The sequence below is a fragment of the Notothenia rossii genome (assembly GCF_949606895.1).
Source record: "Notothenia rossii genome assembly, chromosome: 8".
Classification (NCBI taxonomy): domain Eukaryota; kingdom Metazoa; phylum Chordata; class Actinopteri; order Perciformes; family Nototheniidae; genus Notothenia; species Notothenia rossii.
In genome coordinates, this window is record NC_136906.1 from 62,704,928 (window position 1) to 62,728,615 (window position 23,688).

At 40.7% G+C, this 23,688-nt stretch overlaps 1 protein-coding gene across 1 annotated transcript in view; it reads right to left on the bottom strand.

The window, feature by feature from the left end:
• The window catches only part of syndig1l (synapse differentiation inducing 1-like), a 44,215-nt gene that overhangs the window by 15,276 nt on the left and 5,251 nt on the right, over nucleotides 1–23,688 (bottom strand). The window contains exon 2 of the mRNA XM_079644091.1: nucleotides 19,422–20,081. Within this exon, the coding sequence (XP_079500217.1) occupies nucleotides 19,422–19,925 (504 nt within the window). The 5' untranslated portion in view covers nucleotides 19,926–20,081. The remainder of the gene's footprint in view (nucleotides 1–19,421; nucleotides 20,082–23,688) is intronic.

The window sequence follows — 23,688 nt, forward strand, 5'->3', positions numbered from 1 at the left end:
TAACCCTAACCCTAACACCAGATACTGACTGGTTTTCGGACCCCCCCAGACCCCCCCAATAAAGCAAAACTGCACGTTTCAGAGTGGCCTTTTATTGTGGCCATACCTGTGCAATAATCATGCTGTCTAATCAGCATCTTGATATGCCACACCTGTGAGGTGGGATGGATTATCTCGGCGAAGGAGAAGTGCTCACTATCACAGATTTTTTCAGATTTGTGAACAATATTTGAGAGAAATGGTTATTTTGTGCATACTGTATAGGAAATGTTTTAGATCTTTGAGTTCATCTCATGAAAAATGGGAGCAAAAACAAAAGTTTTGCGTTTATATTTTTGTTCAGTGTAGAAACGCTACTTTATCATTTTTGAAGCGAAAAAAACATAACCTGAAGTAAATACCTAACACTGGGCCATAGACAAACTACATCACGTCGCATGACCTCACGTCAACACCGCTAAGCTAAAAGCGGCTAATTCTCCGCGTGATGATGTTTAGGTGTCTCATTCAGTCGTTTTTAGGACACATAGAAACCTCAGACATTAACAATTGGTATAATTTCTTGTATTTTATGTCATAGAACCAAACATGAACATCCCTGTGTTTACTACAGACCTTATTTCAGGCTTCTAACCAAAAACAAACTAAACAACATTGACTTCAAGCCGAGCTAACTAACTATTTTCAAGGTTGTGTTTACATATTCCTGCACCACTCTATTATCTTTTATTTTTCCTCAAGTGCATCCTTGAAATGAAATCTCTGAAAAGGGTGTGCAAAGCAGAGGTTTTGAAGGTCAAACTGACAGGCTTTGGATTTACTGAGAAGTTGTGCTTGATTTAAAGTAAAGCGAATTTTGTTTACGGATTTCCTACCTGACTTTTAATGAGCATGTGTGTGTGCTGACATTCGCTCACAACCTCCTCTATACCAGAATATCCTAATGACTATGCATGCCGTGGTGCTCGCTGCGATCAGATATGTCTTGTGGGGCGTAAATCCTGTCAACCTGTGGCAACAGGCTGACAGGTAATGGAGAACTAATGGATGGTTTCACCACTCTGCCATGACAGCATAACCAAGAGGAGGGCTCATGTAATTTATTTGTTTCCAAATTGCCTCCACAACATGCAGGAAATGTTCCCCTGTCCTTTTTTTATCCCCCTGCTGCTCTCAACTCTCCGCAGAGATTTGTCTTTATGCCTTTCTTTTTTGTCCTCATGTCAACGGAATGTCTCGTGCCATAACTCCTGTGGGAGACAGGTAATCATATGGAGTTGGCGTGAGGGTGAATATGAATTTTAAAGGCATCTTTCAATTGAACCCGTCCACTGTGTTCAAAGTGTCTCTCAGGGTGTCACATGTGTTTGCTTTTCCTATTATTTGCTATGTACTAACCTGTTTACCAATTCTAACTGAGCGCAACAGAGATGATCCCAGTTCATGATTTAGTTATGACAGATAGATACATAATTATTGTTATGTTGTGAGTTCACAAACACAGTATCTAGCTGGAGTATTTGTGTAAATTCCCTGTTGTACAAAATGAGTTACCACATATTTTGGCTATTTTAATAAAACAATATTTTTAATAAAACAATAATAATAAATGTCTCATTGTCCTTGCGGATATATCAAACAGACAGTTTTCTTTATGTATATGTTTTGAATTCAATTAATGTCGTGAGAGCGGACTTATTTAATTCGTCGCCACAGGGCTCTATAGGGAACATGTGAATATCTTTCTTCCTCTGATGCCATACACCACCTTCAACATAGTCAGATGACATTTGTACAATTAAAGGTCGTAAGCTGGAGGGAGAAAAACATCTATTGGATCTGAGAAATTGAGCTATTTTGCCTAAATATATGAGATAGAAAACTACACACCACAAACACACATGAGTGATCACACTGAATTCTATTAAAGCACCAACCAATATTAATATTGTCTTTTCAACCATTATATGAAGCAAAAGCCAGCGATTTAAATAACATGTATTAATGGCTTTACTGTGCAGCTACACAAAGGTAGAGGTATAGAGAGATGCAGAAAGGAGCTTCTTCACAACCAAAGGGTGTCACGATTCTCATGTTATGTCACGTTTATAGTTTTGTAGGTTTGGGTGTTTTTGCTGTTTTCCATGTCATGTTTTCCTTCGGGTTATTTTCTTGTCATTAGTTTCCCTGGTGTGTCTAATGGTCTGATTATGTTCACCTGGGCCCCTGTGTTTTCTCCTCCCTCCTCACCTGTGTCTTGTTGTGTGATTGAGTCTTGTGTGTATTTAAGTTCTGGGTTGTCTGTCTGTCTTGGTTCGGTTCGTCTTGTTCCCTGACTAGTTCTGCGGTGAGTGTTCTGTTTGTCATTGTACATATATATCATAGCCTTGAAATAAAGGAAGTTTCAGTTTTATATCTGCATTTGGGTCCTGCTTGTTTCACAAACCGTGACAGTACGAACCGACCAGAAATATGGGCTCAGCAGATCCTTTCGAGCAGGAGATATTGGAGTTAACCGTTGCTTTGGCTGTCTGCTCTAGTCGATGGTTGGGAGCATCCAGGGGTCAGCAGCGAGAGGCTGTTCGGGCTGAGGCACACCAGAGTGCAATGGAGAAACCAGGTTTAGTTAAATTCTTACCTGGCTGGATTTTGGACTTCCTCTCAGTGTGTGATTCCCGGCCTGCTAGCCCCAGGCATGCTAGCTCCATGTCTCCCAATTCCCAACCTGGCACCATACGCCTTGGTGGGTTCCGTCTGAAGTCAACCCGTGCTTCTGCCCCAGTTCCTGCTCCTGTCCAGGAGTCATATTCTGGAACTCGTCTGGCTTATGGAGGTCCACGGAGTATTCAGGCGGCTGCTAAGAGGAGGAGTTGCAAGGCCACCTAGCAGCTCAAGCCCCAAGAGCCATGTTTCCGGCTCCAGAACCGGACCTTACAGCCATGTTTCCGGGTCAAGTGCCGGCCCACACAGCCATGTTTCCGGCTCCAGAACCGGCCCACACAGCCATGTTTCCGGCTCCAGAACCGAACTTTACAGCCATGTTTCCGGCTCCAGAACAGTTTCTTACAGCCATGGTCCTGGCTTCAGTGCCGGCTCCAGTAACCATGGTCCCGACTCCAGCTCCTCGTCACCTGCTGACTCATCGGCCGACGCCAGCTCCCCGAGTCCTGTCGGCGTACCGGCCGACTCCAGCACCTCGTCTCCGGTTGGCTGTCCGTCCGACGCCAGCTCCCCGAGTCCTGTCGGCGTACCGGCCGACTCCAGCACCTCGTTTCCGGTTGGCTGTCCGTCCGACGCCAGCTCCCGGAATCCTGTCGGCGTACCGGCCGACTCCAGCACCTCGTCTCCAGTTGGCTGTCCGTCCGACGCTGGCTCCCCGTGTCCTGATGGCTGTCGTTCCGACGCCAGCTCCCCGTGTTCTGTTGGCGAACCAACTCACTCAAGTGTCGTTGGAGGTCCCGCAGACTACTCTTCTGCCGGGGGTCCTGCCAACTCCATGTCTTGTCACGTTGGAGGTCCCGCAGACTGCTCTTCTGCCGAGGGTCCTGCCAACCCCATGTCCTGTGCCGTTGGAGGTCCCGCAGACTATTCTTCTGCCGGGGGTCCTGCCAACTCCATGTCTGGTCCCGTTGGAGGTCCCGCAGACTACTCTTCTGCCGGGGGTCCTGCCAATCCCATGTCCTGAGCCGTTGGAGGGCCCGCACGCTGCTCTTCTGCCGGGGGTCCTGCCAACCCCATGCCCTGTGCCGTTGGAGGTCCCGCAGACTACTCTTCTGCCGGTGGTCCTGCCAACCCCATGTCCTGAGCCGTTGGAGGTCCCGCAGACTGCCCTTCTGCCGGGGGTCCTGCCAACTCCATGTCTTGCCACGTTGGAGGTCCCGCCGACTACTCTTCCGCTGGGAGTCCTGCCAACTCCATGTCCTGTCGCGTTGGGGATTCCGCCGACTGCTCTCCTGCCGGGGATCCTGCCGGTCCTGTGTCCTCTTCCATGGGGGACCTTGCCGACACCGGCTCCTGACCGGCCTCCGGAGCTGTCGGGTCTTCACCCCTCCTCGGACTCTGCCTTGCCCCCTGGCCGTCCGCCCGAATTCCCCTTTTTGAACTCGGCCTTGCCCCCGGGCCGTCCGCCCGAATTCCCCTTTTTTGAACTCTGCCTTGCCCCCGGGCCGTCCGCCCGAGACCCGTCCTCCAGACCCCCTCCACCCACCCTGCTGGATTTTTGTTTTTTTGGGACGTCTGGAATCCGTCCCTTGAGGGGGGGGTTATGTCACGATTCTCATGTTATGTCACGTTTATAGTTTTGTAGGTTTGGGTGTTTTTGCTGTTTTCCATGTCATGTTTTCCTTTGGGTTATTGTCTTGTCATTAGTTTCCCTGGTGTGTCTAATGGTCTGATTATGTTCACCTGGGCCCCTGTGTTTTCTCCTCCCTCCTCACCTGTGTCCTGTTGTGTGATTGAGTCTTGTGTGTATTTAAGTTCTGGGTTGTCTGTCTGTCTTGGTTCGGTTCGTCTTGTTCCCTGACTAGTTCTGCGGTGAGTGTTCTGTTTGTCATTGTACATATATATCATAGCCTTGAAATAAAGGAAGTTTCAGTTTTATATCTGCATTTGGGTCCTGCTTGTTTCACAAACCGTGACAAAGGGAATTCAATTACTTGGCTGAATGCATAAGCAAAGTTAATGAGTCCCATTAAAGATGCAATACAGCACAAAATGACATTTTCAGCACATTTGCAATCCTGATAGAGACTGAATATTCCTTGGAAATCACAAAAACAAAGTTTGATGTCACAGTTAACACTTTCTACGACACCCATGTCTATAATGCACAACAATCATACTTATAATGCGTGATAGCTTACACTTTGCTATCATTTTAAAGCATTTTATGATGACTGATAAAGTATCATGATGCATAATAACTAGTCTATCACTGACATTCTGGTAAGCCCATGTCTAAAATGCATACCTAAAATGAGTTATATGATTAAACTGCATAATGTGGCAGTAAAAATATAATAATATATATATATAATGACATTCAACACATCTGGGATTTGACAAAAATGAGGATTGCCAACATTTGTTCTTGCGACTGGGTGAGACTGCGTGGTATAATTATTTTTCAAATGCATTGTTAATGATAATGAGTGCTTATAACTCTAATTATACAGTGCTACGGGCAGATTACAATGCATGATTAGTATGATTGTAATGCATTATTAAGGTGTCTGACAAAAGGTTACTATTTCAAAAATGTCCTATGTTGATGAAAAACACGTTGCAGTCTCTTAATGATTCCCTGTTATCTAATTATATATCTACAAAACATGGCGTATGTTCGCTTTGCATAAGAGTCATCTGCTGGTCATCTGGCCTCCCTGTCTTCTGAACTTCTAGCCAAAACTAATATTCAGTCCGTTCTAATGCAGCACCACACTCCGTGTTGAGTCTGCAGATGGTCGTGTTGAGTTATTCCAGGTTTAGGAGCCTGTGCCCCCAGATGTGGCTGGGGTGTTGTTTTAAGGGTTTGTAATTTATCTGGCGGTGTGAGTGCATCCAAAGGGGACGTCTGGTAAAAAGAAATAAAAGCTTCACCGCACAGTTCATACGACCTTGTTATTTACGCAGTGTCTGGGCCCCTAGAGGTCCATCGCCCTCAGGAACCTCAGAGGGACTCTCCGTCTCCACGTGTGATCACAATAATAAGAGCCTCGTCATCATGCCGTCCTCTCAAACATGTATTACAACCGTCTGGGGGAATGTACTACCTGCAGTGAATTAATGAACAAAATATGTGTTATTTCTCTCTCTCCATTGCTCCGTGGCCTGTTGTTGACAGGTGTGCAAATTAGGATGGTGTAATGAGGCTACAACAGGGAAACGCCACACATCGCGCTTGGTATTCTCTGTGTAAACAGGTTGAAGTGCACAAGCAAAACTGGGCCGTGAAGAGATGGGTGATTACATTTGACAAAACATAATAAGAAATGCTAGGCTTCCTTGTTGTTTACAGGTTCAAGGTGCCAAACATGAACCACAGCATGCTCGGTACTGCTTGCCCCTGCCCAACTCTCATTACCTATTGGATCTCTGGGTCTCTCACACAGGCAATACATGTCACATGACACTTCATTTAAGATGAATCAGAAGATCAGAAGAAGGGTTAAACTTCTATGATTCATAGAAGCTAACTCAGGTCATGAATACAAATTACAACTAAAAACAACTTAAAAAGGAATACACTATAATTACACTTGGAGCAGACATGGCCTAGACCAATGGTGCATTCAAATGCTTATTTGATTGTCCCATTTCCCACATTAGGAAGTTTTTCTTCTGGCTTTATTGTTTTAATGAGACACTGAAAAGATTATCTGTTGTATTTTATAGCTCAGAGGATTAAAGGGGCCCCATCATGCTTATTTTCAGGTTCATATAAGTGTTTTGTGCCTCTACTGTGACATGTTTCCATGCTTTAAGGTTCAAAAAGGTATTTATTTTTCTCATACTGCCTGTGCAACAGCATCTCGTTTTACCCTCTGTCTGAAACCAGAGCCCAGTCTGCTCTGATTGGTTAGCTGGCCGTCTATATTATGATTGGTCATCCGCTAATAGATGTCTCGCCTATTAACCTATTAAGTTACCATGAAATGTGTTGGAGCACTTGCCAATAAAAGCACAAACCCAATGGAGGCTTCTCAGGCAGGGGGAGTGTGTGTGGGAACTTTGGGATTTTAGCCTTGTTCAGTCCATTTACTTGGACAAAAACCTATATAATATAACATTACTACGTCAATTAATTTGTGTATCCACCTTATATTCGGATCAGCTCGAACATTTTGCTCATTCTACAACCATTCACAAAGTACCATGAAATCTGGTAGTTTTTTCTGTACTCCTGCTGGCAAACAAACTGTCAAACACACTATAAGACCAACAGAGCAAACATATAACCTTCTTGGCAGAGGTAATAATAATAATATACTCATTGCATTACAAATCATACTGTTTGCAGTGAGCAAAGGCACACACGTCTACCCTTGACCCAGAGGCCTGCAGAAGGGACTCGTTTAACAATATAAATATTAGCTTTAGGCCTGTATGAACAAAATCATTCATTTATCCTACAAGAAGCAGGATCCAAACTCATCAGCGACTGTAAAACCGAAACATTACTTGTTAACATTGTGAGATTGCAGCATTAGAGTGAAACAGCTATAGCATCCATAATGTAGGGTGTAATCGATTAGCCTCAGCACACAGCCGTTTAATATTGCATATTGCAGGGTTCAATCACATTCAAATCAATGATAAAGTGACCTAATGGAGAGCACCTGAGTGGATATAAGGCAGAAGAGTATAGTATCTGTCCACTTGTTTTCCATCGCAAAAAGCCTTATTTTTGTTTAGTTTGTTTTTAAATAACAATTCAAATTCCATAATCCAACAGACTGATGGACAATCGTTACTAGATGTCCCCTGCGAAACTGCTCAGGGAACATGTAATCTTCCCCAGGGGGTGATATAACTCTGCATTACAGAAGCATATCCCTCTCATTATTTAGTTTTAATACTCTGAGACGGCTTTCAGGCGAGGATTAACGAAGCAGGGAAGTTTGGCAGAGAGACACAGAATGCTGTGGTACTTTATTTCTTTTCAGGAACTTTTAAAAGCAAAAATGAGGATAATCTTTATTTTTCCTACTTTTTGAATTAGTACTGAATTTCTACTTACTACTATAACCAAATGTTTCACATACTTTTTATACTTAAAATGTTATTCAGACCAGCCATTTTGGCATACAATGATACATTTTAAATATACAACGTAAGTTTATTTGATGAAGATAAATCTGGCCATTATAAACTCTTCTTGTCAATTTACATACACAATGATCCCCACATTGAACCTGTATTGCATCTCTTCACCCAAACGGTGGTCTTCTTACTCCACCTTTTTCAGTGTGGCCACTTGGAAAACCTACACATTTGTTTTATATTTCCTGAGGTTTGAATACATGTGTTAATGAATTAACTAGTTCTGAATGATTACATCCCATCCATTATAGATTTTGTATTATGCCTTATTATCTAATTATATCTCAGTGTATGGACCAGAGTAGGAACAAAATGTTTTCTAATGTTGTGCAGCATGTTAAAAAAAAGTGGGGGAAATAATTGCTGAGTTTACACATGGTGCAGACTTAATGGCTTATAAACACTTCATAACTGTTTACCCTAAAAAGTGCTACAGATGCCGGAGATGATTCAGTTATTTTTAAAGGTGGGACAATGTTTGGTATATTACGGGAATAAGAGCCCACTGAGGCCTAATCCAATGTTCATAGGTATTTTTGAAAACATGGTTAGTTCTCCAAAAACTCTTGTTAGCAAGGTAAGACGTGAGTCATTGCACAAAATGTCTCCCTGTGTTCATGTCAACCCTGAAAACAGAGTTGCTCTAAATCTTTACTCTGGAAAGGGTTTTGCAAATGGTCAGTCTTTCAGTGACCTAAAACGCCTCTGTGTGTAGAAAGAAAGCTACATTGAAGAAATACCTGTGTACCTGTGGTCCTGGCCTGAGGCTGCATATGTACAGGACGAAGTTGTTGTGCTGCAAACTCCCACTAACACAAAGAGACAACCAATCCTTTTGCACCTTTCGCTATTGCTGTGGTCCCCGCTTAAAGAAATGCTGAGGTGGTGGGAGAGTGCTTCCTCCCAATGATCAATGATGGTCATTCAGCTGGCATTAAGTATTTATGCATTGTGCCTACAGCATGTTAAGTGTGACTTAATAACATTGAAGCAAACTGCTTCTTAAGTATAAGGCCTTATTTATGGAATAGAGCAAGGATTCTTCAGCGTCTTTTTCTTCACTTTTCTGAGTAATTTTAATCATGATGCCAGCCTCAGAGTTTCTTATGTTGCTCTTTGATAACAGACTCCATCACTTTTCCCTGCAATAACCATTATTCAGTATTAAGTGTCACATTGTACCTTGTACATTTATATTTGAATGCATTTTCTCGCACACTTCATGTACATTGCCCTTCATGGTGTAGATAGTCCAAATTGGGATCAATAAAGTAAGTCTTATCATTCACAATAATCAGACCTGCTGAAAAGGCAGTCACAATAATGTTCTAAATCAGGGGTGTCCAAACTTTTTCCCCGAGGGCCACATACAGACAAATATAGGAAGGGCTGGGCCACTCACTAGAGGTGTATTACCTCTTAAGTTCAGTAATAAGTTAGAATAATCAATCCAATGTAGGTAAATTATTCTTGATACTTGAATATGCTTTAAGAAAACAACACCCTACATCACAGCTCTCCAAAGGGTTTCATTTATTTTGTTAGCAGCTTATTCCTTTAAACAGAAGCTTCAGATTGCTTATAATAAGAGGAAATATGAAGGGTATATTTCAAGGTTGTTCTGTAAATGTGGTATTGGGCTTTTTTATTATCAACTTAGATTTGTTAGAACATGTTTTCAACTTTAATTGACTGAATTTATTTGAAAATTGGGCTTATTAACACATCAATGCTGTGGGATGTATTTGAAGTACAATATAAGACAAGCAGAAGTTTATTATACTTAAGTCATTATACCTTTTTAATTTGCTGGGGGCCGATTCAAAATGGTCCACGGGCCGCTTTTGTCCCCCGGGTAGCTCCTTAAATTGTGTTAATGAAAGTGGGAATGAAAATGGATCTTGAAAACATGTACCGTATCTTCTTGGTACCTAATCGTCATTCAGCAATTTTATTCTATCACGTTATTTTTACTGGAAACAAGGAAAGCAGCTTCCCAGTCATACATTTCAGAGAGGCGCATCAAACCATGGGATAAATATAAATATTTATTTAGAGCTAGCTTTAAAATCCAATGCTAAAGACTTGACCGCTGTTGAATTGAAACAATTCAGGGGATCAGTTTGTCATTTACTGCTTAATGAGAAATAGGATATCTCTGAGAGATTTCACTATCTGTACATGACACTGGCTCATATTGGACCCTTCTGGAAAGGAACAATATGTGCGCACTGAACTGCAGCTTGACCACATTTTAGATTTAATGAAGGCGAAAGCGCTCTTGTCCCCTCAGATTTAGTGAGAGCGGATAACTACTTCTGATTTAAAAGGCTGCAGAGGTGAGGCAGAGGGCAGTTTGGAATATCTTTATTCAAAAACTGATCTAACTATAGATTTCACCCCCACACCCATGGTCTTTCACAACAATGCCTGTTCTTAAATAAGAAGGGTTCAATCAGAAAAGCTGAGGAGAGGCTATTTATATTGAAAGGGTTGCAGAGTGGCAGATAACCACCATGTTTGTATCATTATGTGAATATGAAATAGACTGATAAATGCAGATTTCATGCACTGGAGACGGTGTAACAGATGGCAGACAAATAGAAATTGCGAGTCCTATCCATAGCTCGGGTGCTATTTTTTTATGCAGGTGAAAATAGGTTTTTCCATTTTAATGAGCATCAGAGCAAGATTCAGGATATCCAGTGTGTTGATGGCTACAGAGCATTGTTCTCGTATTTCATCCGCTATATGTGTCTCCTAATTAGTTACCTATGAATACATAAGTTTGCTTTGCAAGTGGTCGAGTGCGCAATTTTAGTCTACATTTCTCATCATTTTCAGGTTCATATGTGTATTTACTCTACTGAGACGTTTCCGTGCTTTAATGTTCAAAAAGCTCTTTATTTCTCTCATACTGCCTGTGCTGCAGTACCTCTTTTTACCCTCTGTCTGAAACCAGAGCCCAGTCCGCTGATCGTTCAACCTCTTAAAGATGTCCCACCCCTTGGCTTATCACGTACAATGTGTGGGAGCGCTAGCCAATAGAAGCGTGAGTGTTAAGTAGTGATGCCATTATGTTGTGGAAATAAACATTATTTACATGATTGACTCAAGCACTCAGGTTAGAGAATGTGTGTTGTCCCTTCTTAAATAAAATAATACAAAATGCAAATAGAGAAAGCTCTGGGATTTTAGCCTTGGCACACCATTGACATGCACAAAAACCTATACAACACACTGCATGAAAGGGAAACCCAAAAGAGCATGATAGGGCCTCTTTAATATCCCCCAACCAGCTTTTCAATCTCAGGCTACTAGCACTTTTTACAGGGATGACTGGTTTAAACTTATCCTTCCTGAAAGTCTTTTCGGTCGTAAAATGTATAAACTTTGGCAGGTGTTTCCACATACAGAGATCTGAGATCCACCTGACATAACTCCTGGTGCCTATCTTATTTTGTTTAGCAATGAGCAACAGTATGCTGTCTCCCTTCAGCCAGCACTGTGTTGGACACAATGTCAGGTGAGTTTCAAAAGCTTTCCGTCAACACTGATAATTTTAGTTTTTGAAACTACAGCTCCATCAACACCAACTCCCCACTATAACTTTGAATGCAAAGCAAAAAACACAACTTGCTTGTTGTCATTGACATTGTGTCGCCAGACGACAGAAGAGTATAAAGCAGGGGTGTCAAACTCAAGTTTGATTGAAAAAAGGGATGGGCGGAGTCTGGAGATGTTGCGTATGTGGAAGAAGGCAGTCCGGGTGATGTTATTTATGTGAGGTGAAAATGAGAGGGAGCTGTCCAGGATGACACCAAGGCTCTTAACTTGGCCAGAGAAGGGGATGGAGTAGCCATCAATGATGAGGTTGGAGGCGGGGGAGGATGAGGTTTTGGAGAGGGTGGTTTTGGTGCCAACCAGCAGGGCTTCGGTTTTGCTGCCGTTGAGTTTTAGAAAGTTCCTGCTCATCCAGTTCCTGATGTCCTGGAGGCAGTTGGTGAGAGAGGTTGGGGGGAGGGCAGTGTTGGGTTTGCTGGAAATGTAGACCTGGGTATCGTCGGCGTAATAGTGGAAATGGACATTATGATGACGGAGGATAGTACCAAGGGGGAGTAGGTAGATAATAAACAAGAGTGGACCCAATACTGACCCCTGAGGAACACGATGTGAGACAGTGGAGCAGCTTGACCGTCGGGTGCTGAGACGGACATATTGTTTTCTGTCTGTGAGGTAGGATGAAAACCATGAGAGTGCAGTACCAGTGATCCCAATGTCTGCCAAACGATTGATAAGCAGTCGGTGTGAGATGGTGTCAAAGGCAGCTGTGAGGTCAAGGAGGATTAGGATGGTGAGCAGTCCAGATTCAGCTGCACGGAGGAGGTCGTTGGAGATTTTTACCAGCGCTGTTTCTGTGCTGTGCTTTGAGCGGAAACCCGATTGGAACGGTTCATGAAGGTTGCATTTGTCCAGGTGTTGTTGAAGTTGGTCAGCAACCACTCTTTCTAGGGTTTTTGAGATGAAGGAGAGGTTAGAGATGGGCCTGTAGTTATTCAGTTCATCTCGGTCAGCTCCAGGTTTTTTGAGTGTTGCTGTTATTGCAGCAGTTTTGAGGTTTGGCGGTACAGTTCCAGTTGCGAGGGACGAGTTAATGATTCTTGTGATCAAGGGGCAAGTAGAGGGCACACAGGCTTTAACGAGGGCAGTGGGGAGTGGGTCGAGCTGACAGGTAGTAGGTTTGGATTTACGGATAAGCTCAGTGATGGAGAAGTAGCTGCTGAGAAATTGAATATAATAAGAATATAATATGTTTATTATAGTAGTAGTAGTAGAACCTTTATTTATCCACGAAAATCAATTAAGAACAAATTCTCATTTACAATGATGACCTGAAAGGAGGCAAAGGCTTCCTGAGGGGATGGGGTTTGGGAGGAAAAAAAATTAAAAGACAGACTCCGGGCACTACAGAACCCAGGAGACAACACAAACACATAGAGCAAGAAGAGCAAATTATACGGTTAGATGCCGCTTTACAGAAGGACATTGCCCATAAACTACATGTCCCACAATGCATCTCAAATTAGACTTTTTTCCTCGGAATTTGACTTTTTTTTTCACAATGTTACTTATTTTTTGAAATGTTACTTTTTTTTCCAAATGTCACTTATTTTGTTTTGTTTTTCCAGAATTTGGCTTTTCTTTTAAAATCATTTTGTGAGATGCGCACTGAAGAGACTCGCAATTGTTTGCCCTAGACTTCTGCTTTCAGACGTAGTTAATTATGAAATTATTACTCTATCCGATAATAATCCAATGCAGATGCAATAATGTTATATAATACATTATTTTATATATATTACATATTTATACTTATATAGTCTGATATATAAAACTGGCCCTTTTAGTGCAACCATGATGCTAATGTGGCCTGAGTTGAAATTGAGTTTGACACCCCTGGTATAAAATAAAACAGCAATTTCTCCAAGGCTCATAAATGCTACCTGTTAACTTTTTGCAATTTGGGTGCTGACCACATCAATCACATCGTCGTTTCACGCTTTACAAATATTCAGATAGAATAGATATATATATATATATACAGGTTTGCTTCTCAGATGTCATCTGCTGTTGGCAGAGTTTGTAGGCCTCTGCACCGGCAACAGCAAAGATCAGTTTCATGTTTTCTGGTCTGTAACTTTTACATGAATGCGAAGTCTCAGGATTGCCTTGACGGAATTTCTTCAAATTTGGCCCAAACCTTGACTCAAGGATGGACATATTTAAAATTGCTGATCAAAGGTCAAGATTACTGTGCCCTCACAAAACGTGTTTTAGGCCATAACTTGATAATTAATTTACTTATAGCACAATTTCATACATCTAATATGAGAAAATGATAACGTGGTTACAGTTTGGATTTAAACTGCAACTTGACGGTTCGCAGAGAATTTAAGAGTGAGGCGATAATGCTTGTCTCACAGCAGGTATACAGTATGTCATGTGCTTTTGAAAATGGATGGAGAGGCAAATCAAAGAAGCTTTCTCTAGTTGGCAGGAAGTGGAAAGAGGCAGACCTCTGTTGCTTACTGTACACATGTGAAGGCTGGAGGTGATGAAAGGACACAGCAGAGGTTCATTTTTTGTTCCTCCACCTCCTATGGAAGGACTTTATCTATATGGCTTCTCGGCCTCTGAAAGCAAAATTCTCTTGGCTTTAATCTTCTACAGGCAAAGTGCACAACTGCAGCTGTGAGCCATCCAGCACCTTGCTTGGAGGCACTTCGGCAGGAATAGTGCTCTCTGTACCCTCATGTATATTATAAACTACACTTACACACTGCAATGATTATTTTCTAATAACTACCAGGGAATAATAAGTGCAAGTTAATGAAAAAGGAGGGTAAAAAGTGTTGTTACTTAAGGGTATATAAACAGATAAGTATCTTGTTATTTAAAAGTAATACATTGTTATGTGGAGCTTTACTGTAAGGCACGAAAATGTTTTTGACAGTGAGAATACATTTTGTTCAAACCTTTTCAGGAAATGTATATGAAAAAAATGATAATTAAAGGCTGGAATAAAAGGTTTGTCCTCTGCAGCTGTTATTGACCTGTAAAGTGAAGTTTGTGCTGCATTTAATGAATCCGTTTAGGAAATAGAGTGCTATATTCCACTGCAATATTTTCTCTTTCTGTTCCATTTTTCATGTGTGGTTCTGAAAAGGGCAGGCTTTTAATGTCTGCAATTTAAAATGAAAGAAGCACAAGCACATCTTGTTCCACCTCCAGTAAATGACCTTTTATGAATTGGTGAGGATTTAAAGCTCATTATTTCACACAGTTTCCCGTATTGTGTGTAACACCTGGCGAGTCTCAGCATGTTCCCATTACAGACTGTACCTCTTAAAACCCTTCTGTCACTTCCTCAAGCCTCCTCCAAGTATTAGTAAAGTACACATAAAATACTTCTGCTCCGTGTATTTCTTCTTTATACAACAGGTTACATATTGAACCGTGTTAACATGAGTGTTTTGGTTTAAAGAAAAGCCTGCTAATCTCCAAGTAAGCTATAGGTAAATCAACCTTCTGGCATTGTCACTGTTTTTGTCTCAGCTATAGTTAAAGATAGATGATTATGGATTAGACATCCTACAAGAAGCAGATTCAGTCAAGCAACATGATTTGTGAAAAACATCCTTTTTAAGGACAGAGACTTTTCGTGCTTTGAGCTGAATCAGGTAAAAGCCACTTCACCTTACTGAATATTTTATCAAATCAATATGAATCACTAAGGCGGAGCTGCACACAGGGAGGGATTTAAAAACTCTAAAGACACAGTTGACATGACTTTAGGCCTTGTCACCCAAAAAAGTTCAGTCACCCCAACCCAAAGTAATTCATCCCAGTTCTTGAAAAGGTGCTATATATCTTTGAAAAATTTAAATCATATATCATAACTGTCAAATGTCAAGTTTTTGTGACAATTTAAACTTCAGCTAGGGAGAAACCCTGCTAATGAGCAGTGCACGTGCAAATGTTTGACACTGTCACCTCACTTACCCCTTGATTTCTTCATCATAACTCAATAAAGCCTGTTTTGACAATTTCACACAAATGTCTGAAAGGATAAAATCATGAAGCAATGACATTTTGAACAGTAATGTAAGTCATGATGAACACCTTTGAAGATGTTCTTTAACTGTCATAATACTGATTGTAGCATAAGCTGCACGATCATGTATTCTTGCACCAAGCCGCCTTACTGTCATACTGTACCCATTAAAAAATAGTGAGAAATCATGCTGTGCAACAACTATATTTTTCTCAAAGAGAGAGCTTCCTAAAAGTCCCCCACAAAGCTGCTGTGCGACAGAAGAACTGAACCGTTTAGTTTTACCAGAAATTGGACATCATGTTCCATCCGTGTCATTCTCGAAAGCCTTCCCTCCGTAGAGGAAGCCTACCTAAACATTTCTTCTTGAGCACCGCCTTCACAAAGAGAATTGGAGATTCTATTTCAGTTCAGCTGTGCTTCATTTCAAGTGAAGGTTGAGTAGGTAAATGTAGTGGACTTAAGCACTGCACACTGACTGATATGATGATTGTGCTGTTTGTATGCTCACAAATTACGCCCCTTTTTACTTGAACCAACAGGTATTCAATTTAATCCAATTGAAGCATCAGTTAAACCTCATAAAAATAATCAATTCATTCAATAGCCAAGAGATTTGGGAGATTTTGGGAAATCTCCCTGAGTTTGTAATCCCGTGTTTTATTTAAATAATGATCTCAATTGACCCATAAAAACAGGACTCCATGTTTCCTGCTGAAATGTACCCTTAGAAATCATTACCTACTGTAGTAGTAGTATGAGCAAAGAAAAGTGCCCGGCTTCAAAACAGCTTCAAAAATATGAACTTCACCTGAAGTCTTTATATCGAACCTCAGAGAATAAAATAAAAAATGGCAAATTTGCTGCTGTTGTAACATTTAAACGGGCCTTTTTAAGCAGCCCTGTGGAGTTTCTGACCTCTACTGTAGTTGCGCTTTTTAAAAAATGATTTCTCCTTTAAATCCTATTGTTGTCGGTGTTGTGAGCAACATAATGCTTTGATTCCTGCTTCGAGTTACACGCTGTTCATCAGATTAACACTCTGTAGAAATGTTAAGAGCACAGAGAGCGACGAGCAACACCGCATGTAGCAAACATGTGTGTGTATAGCACATGTTTAAATATTCATAAAATCAGCTTTCTTAATGTTTTATGAGAAAGGACAAAGCGTGTCCTCAAAGCGTTTGGTAAAACCCCTTAGGAGAAAGGAGGGAATAAATAATGAAAGATACAAAAGGTTGGGAGATTAATTGTTCTGTGTTTGCTTCAAATTCAGATTCAGGTTTTAATAAACGGACCTTGTTTAGTGCTGAAACGCCTGCTAGTGTCAGAAGGGGAGTTTTCTAGTCTAAGTTGCGTTGTGTCAGACTGTGAGCAGGCTGTGGAAACACCTCGCTCTTTGTGGTGTCAACAATCTGCTGCTGGGAGGATACATAATAAGTCCCTCTGTGCATTGTCATCTCTGCATCTCCGCACTGATAATGCTGTTTTTTTATGCGCCTGTTCATTTGTGAACAGGAAGTGTGAATATATGAACAATATGGTAATGTGTTCACTTAACCTTTGAACAGCTTCGAGTTGGTGCAATAACATTGTTTCTAACTCATCTCTACTCTTCTCTGTGCATCCACATACATTTACCAGCGAAAGGGTGAAAACACATTCATCCATGTTTTTATTTATTTGCTCTTATGCATCTGTACATCTGTGTTTTTCTTTTCTCTTTCTGTGAGGGAAGTGAGAGAGAAACCATGTTTTCTTTATTCATGATATGAAATGTATTGTCCCCAGACTATATGTACCAGTGTCACGTTGAATTTCAGCGGCTACATTTTCATCACAGTATTCATTCTAGCAGACTCCCTCAGTGTGTGGCAGTCAGTCTATTGGTCTTACAGGACATTGGTCAAACTTCACAACCTATCTCTCATGTCCAATCCCCTAAATCCTTTAGAGAGCTCTGTGCTATTGGCCGTGCCAGTTGAGAGTGAAATACTGTAGCATCTAAAATCCCCTTGGTGAGCCAGGCATGGATGATTTATTATCATCTGACGGTGAATTTGACCAGTGCTGGGAATTAAGGCCAAGGTCAGTGGATCAAATGGGATTTATGGTTAGTAAAATGTCAGTCCGATCCAGGCGTGGAGCCCAATCATGTAATGATACAAGCGTACAAATACCACAGGGATACAAGCATGATCACTATTTGTCACATTGAGAACAAACACAACACATGTGTCTAAGCCTCAGTTAGATTGATATATCAGCATGTTCTGGGCCTTTCATTGAAAACACTTGGATCACAGTTTCTCCTTGACCCCCAAAGTAATGTACTTCGCCTTCCATAGAATCTCTAACTAAAAATAACTAAAACACATTCATCTGTGTGGAAATGTGCAGATTATTTGAGCGTCCTTGATGGTCTACACCAGGGCTATTCAATTGACGGCCCGTGGGCCAAATACGGCCCGGCGTGATATTTACTGGCCCTTTGATTATAATGTTAAAAAGTAATCTACTTTTTAAAATTTATTTATTTTTAAAGATGTTTTATTTTTAAGATGTTTTATGTTTTATTTTTTAAAGATGTTTTATTTATTTATTTTTGGGCCAGAGTGCCTTTATTCCAGAGAGAGTGTTAAATTGAGAGATAGAGGGGAAGACAATGCCTGAAAACTTCTGCGGGCTCGGGTTTCGAACCCGCCTACTAGCTACTGTAGTGACAACTCCTGTCATTTATTACATCTCTGCGTGAATGATGAGTTAATTTCACCTAAATTAAATCAAATTAAATGATGTTGATGGTTAAATTAGCTTCACATGTAGGCCTACTGAGTTCTGAACTTGCCATTTAGATCTATAAAGGCCTTGGGGCTATGTTGTTTGATTTAATTAAACACAATATATGCACTCCACTACAGTATTTACTGTATCCAAAGCTCTTAATATGATTGCTCATATTTCAAGCCATCTTTTTCCCGGATCATTTTCATCAACCGGCCCCCATTCCAAACTAATTGAATAGCCCTGGTCTTCACTGTTATAAAGCATAATACTGCCGTTTAAGTAAAACATATGTTGTTTTTCTGCCTGCCGAGTTGTGAACTTACATTATCCCTACTGTTACCAACCACTTTGAAACCAGAAAAAGACACAAATACACAACATTATTCAAGGTCACATCCTGTTTCATTTGATTCCCTGTGATGGTGCTGTACCTCCTTTGTCCATGTGTTGTGGTTGTCAGTTGTCACTTTTTATCCAGTTTTAAGTCACATTTTTACAATAAATGTTTTTGATCTTGGTAATTTTGTACTATATTTTTTCACCAGATGAAAGATTGTACTCATTGAATGCCTGCATTTTAAACTGGATGCACACACTTTTGCCGAATCTCCCCCCCAGACCCCTTTTTTACACACACATTTTAAACATCAAACAGCTTTATTTAGAATTTTGAATCAACTGGTCAGTTCGTTTTAGAGCGGGGGAGATTGCTGAGGACGATTTGTCTCTCGGAAAAATCTCTTGAATCTTAATTTATTGAAATAATAATTTAATAAATAATAATTTAATAAACTAAAGCATTTAGATTACAGCCTCGCCCTTTTGTATGCCAAACTGCTTTTGAGAGACACTGATTCTTAGCGTAAAACGACTTTATTCAGTGTTTTTACTGTTTGAATCGACTCCTCCGATAATTAGGCTGCAGGATAAGATAAACAAAAAATAAATCCTTAATTGGAGAAAGAGCAAATCCCTTGATCCCACACTACGTTACAACACTACAGAAACCTGACGCCTAGTGGCAGAAATCCACATATTGTGAATTAAAGTGCTACCCACAATACAAGTTTTTTTTTTAACTAAATCAAATTTGACACTGAATACCATAAAACCTGAATATCAATAGCCGCCACATTCTGTTCAAACGCAAGCTTTCTTGTTTTCCTTATATATTCCACCCATGCATTTTCTCTCTTACCTCGTACTCCACGTACTCCTCCTCCTCCACCTCGTAGGAGACCGTTTGGATCTTGATGTTTTCCCCGTCTTCCAGCAGCTTGGCCTGAGGGTCTTCTGTGGCAGGCGTGTCCGCCCCCGTTGTGTTGGACGCCTCCTTGGCTTTCTTCTCTGTGAACGTGGTCTCACAGCACTCGCTTTTGTATTCCTTAGCCTTGATGCTGCCACTGTCTTCCTTGTACAGGATGAAGTTGGGCCGGTAGAACGCCTCGACCGCCAGATGCAACGAGGTGGCGTCCAAAAGCTGCTGAGATTTCATCTTCCCGTTGGTGTTGTAACTACCTCCGCTCACTGCGTTGCCATTATTCACATTTCCTCCTCCCCCTCCCTCCCCTCCACCTCCAGCATAATAGTTAATAATGTTCTCCTGATACTGGTTATTGGGGAAGTCGCCACCGTAACCGTTGACCATGTGCTTACTGTTTTTGTCCAACAACGGGTTCTGAAGCTCACTGAGATTCTCCATAGCAACGGGGGTCAAAAGGTGACCGGGAGAAGCTTTTCTTAGTGACGTTAGCTCTTGTACAAGAGGGGAAAGTGACAGGTGAACTGAGACGGGATGTGGTGCTCACTGGCCTGCGTTGATGTCAGTCAAGGTTTCGATGGCATTCAGCACTGAGATCTGAAGGGGAAACAAACGGAGACAGGCAGAGCTTTTAGATCCAATGTAAAAACTGGAAGGAGGATTTCATTTGACATCTACCAGCAGGTAACAGTTACCCAAACACATGCTCGCATCTGATCAAAGTTTGGCCGTCATTCCCTCAGCAGCAACAACTTTTACAGCATCCCGCCTGCCGAGAGCTGCACCCTGCGGATGATTCAATTAAGTTTAATTTGCCTCCTGACTCTGGACACATTAAGTAACTGACACACACACACACACACACACACACACACACACACACACACACACACACACACACACAAACACACACACACACACACACACACACACACACACACACACACACACACACACACACACACACACACACACACACACACACACACACACACACACACACACACACACACACACACACACACACACACACACACACACACACACCAGAGCAGTAGTAACGGCAATACATCAAAGCGTTGCCATCTACTTTAAAATAATGTGATGTGATTGCTCCATTGTTTGGGTTTTATTAGGTGTCATCAAGATGTCATTAGCTTGACTTTCTGATGAGTTACAGTTAATGCCTCCTACACCTTAATTGGTTGTTCAGTGTTTACACTTTTTCATAACTATGTGAATCTACAAGTATTGAAGATGAGCATAAAAAACTTAAAACAAATTTGAAATATGCAAAAAATGACAAAATATTAACGGCTGCCAACTCCTTTTTTGATAATGTGTTACTGAAGATAGCTCAGTGTACTTCATTTGTATCACCGATGGACATAAACATAGTAATCTTATAAGCAACTGAACTTGATACAATTATTGTGTCTGACCTCAAATTGAGTTACCTGATTCTTTGTGTTTAAACAGATTTAAAGAAACCTTAAAGTGTTTGATTTAAGAATGGAGTTTGGTGTGGTGGTAGGGGGTGGATTGAGTATTTAATTGGGTCAGAGTCCTTCACGCTTGGCAAGCTTTATGTGAGGAAGCCCCAGTATTCAGAGGTTAAGACAAGATGAAGACCTTGATGATGTTTCCATTTCCTGTGATAAAGAGTCTGCACTGAGGGTTACACAACGTTGCTTTGCCTCCTCCCTGGTGCTGTGATTATAGGTGATTATGTGTAATGTGGAAACAGTGCATGAATCTAAACAAAGGTTATGTTTCTTTCCTTTTTATGGTCCATCTTAACTATTGCATACATGCTGTACCAAGGTCTGATATCAGATTTGTGCTGCAACGCATTTATATTTAAGTAAAGACAACTGAAGCTCATCAAGTTTGCTCTATTAATCATTGCAAGGTGGAGATTGGCCAGAAGTCCAATTTCTCCACAACAATAGTGAATCATATTGCGTTATGATGGTACATTAACCCTGCATATAACTATCACAAGAATCAAAACCAAATGATAACCCCCTCCCAACAACAAATGCTTAAAGAGAGGGATTTTCCAGTTGCAGAAAACAGGATTAAACATACTGCCAAAAAGCATTGTGGTGCACAGGTTCATTATCTTGTGGAGGATTCCTTTATATTTGAAATAAACAACATCTTTGATTCATCTAAACAAAGTTCTTAACCTTTACATTACATTATACATTATTGTAAAAGGAGAGAAATCCACTATGTTTTCCGAGAGAGGTTCAAGACCACTAATGAAAAGTCGGGATTTTTCTATCTTATTTCTTGTAAAGAAAACTGTCTAAATGTAATTTTGCCTTCCACCTCTTTCTTTATTCACTGTTAAATATCATGTAATGGTTCAACTGGTTTTAAGCTTTCATTTGCAGTATACTGTAGTCATTACTTGCAAACCTAGATTACCTTATGTTGCATTTTTTTTTTTTTTTTTAAGTGTCTTTCTCTTCCTCATTTCCCCCGTTGTAGCATTTTTGTGTTTGCTTTACTTTTCATGTTTTCTGCCCCATGAATAAAACACAAGCCCCACACTCCCAGGGCTTCCTTTAGCTCAGTAAGCACCGGACAGCCGACAAAGTTTTCACGTTTGCTCCCTGTTGGACCTCCTGCGTCTGAATGTGCTGACATTGTTGTTCCACACCAGTGCTCACTTTAGTCCACGTTTAGCTCAAGGGATCGCACACTTCTGCAGTTCCTGAGTTCATTGAGGTAAAGTGTGGGTACTTTAGGTTTATGAACAAATTCTCATGAAAAACTAAAGATGAGCTAGGGGCTTGCATCAGCTCAGGATGCTATTGTTGCATCCACTGCTGCTTTTCTGGGGCAGGATGGTCTCAAAACAAGTTCAAGCCCAAAGAGTTCTTAAAAGTTTCTCTGCTGGCTGTGACCTCCTAGATAGGGTTGACGCATAATAAAAACTGAATTTGAGGACATGAAGTACATTTTTTAATCTGTACTAGGGCTGCTCAATTAATCATATTTTAATCGCGATTACGATTATGGCTTGCAACGATTACGAAAACAAAGTAATCGAAATAAAACGATTATTTTTGTATTATTATTATTACTTTTTTTGGTTTTTCAGTTGAAATATATTTACATTTCAGGGTAATCAACTGTTAAAAACATACTGTTCAAAAACAAATTCTCCAAAAAATGGATGTTTTCAAAGTCAATGAATATTCTAATTTAATAATTGCAATTACAATTATTGACTCAAATAATCGAGTTTATGATTTTTGCCATAATCGAGCAGCCCTAATCTGTAGTACTTTGGGTGTCAAAGGCAACTTTTACATAGCGCATCCGTAAGTTTTTTAGAATGTCAGAAAGCATATTTTTCAAATCAGAGGATAGCCACTTAAGTTGAAAGGGCTACAAATAGCATTTTAACATCAATAAATCACCACCGCATTAATACTGGAGCTCGGCTTTGATTAGCCATAATCCAATGAGACAGCCTGCAAGAGAACATGCTTCCACTGGCTTGGCCTCTACGCCACTTTTTAGATTTGATGGTGGGATTTTCCAGCTCAAACTGATAATGCCTCACAACACACGTATGTTGCCCTTTTAAAAAGAGCCTATGATTCAGAGTTTGGTGGTGGAACCCCGGATCAAAATTACTACTTTGTTATCGCTTAAGTAAGCAAAGGGCATAAGGTATTGCAAACAGATATTATCACATAGGTTTATAGCGCAGTATACTCAACATAACTATCAAACACGACATGCAATAGAAGGAAGGTTCGTATTACCCAAATCTAAATCAAATATGGGACAGAAAACAGTCATGTACAGAGCCATGGTCAGTTGGGACTCTTTACCATATCATTCAGGAACATTCTCAAGTACATTTGAAAAGGTTGCTAACAAATTATTTAAGTATTATGAAGTACATTTGAACTGTGCCTGTGGCTATGTATGCATATATTATTATGTACACTTATTTGTATTTACTTTTGTTTGGCCTTAGGATGGCGATAATTGGATGACTATTTTAGTTTTCAATTCATACAGCACTGTAAATTGCATGAAATTATGAGCTGTTTTGTTTTGTTTTAATTTTGTTGTATGTATGTTTATATATGTTTTGTGTGTGTGAGGACCCCAGGAAGAATAGCCAATGTTCATGCTAGTGCTAATGGGGATCCTAATAAAGACATAAAGACAT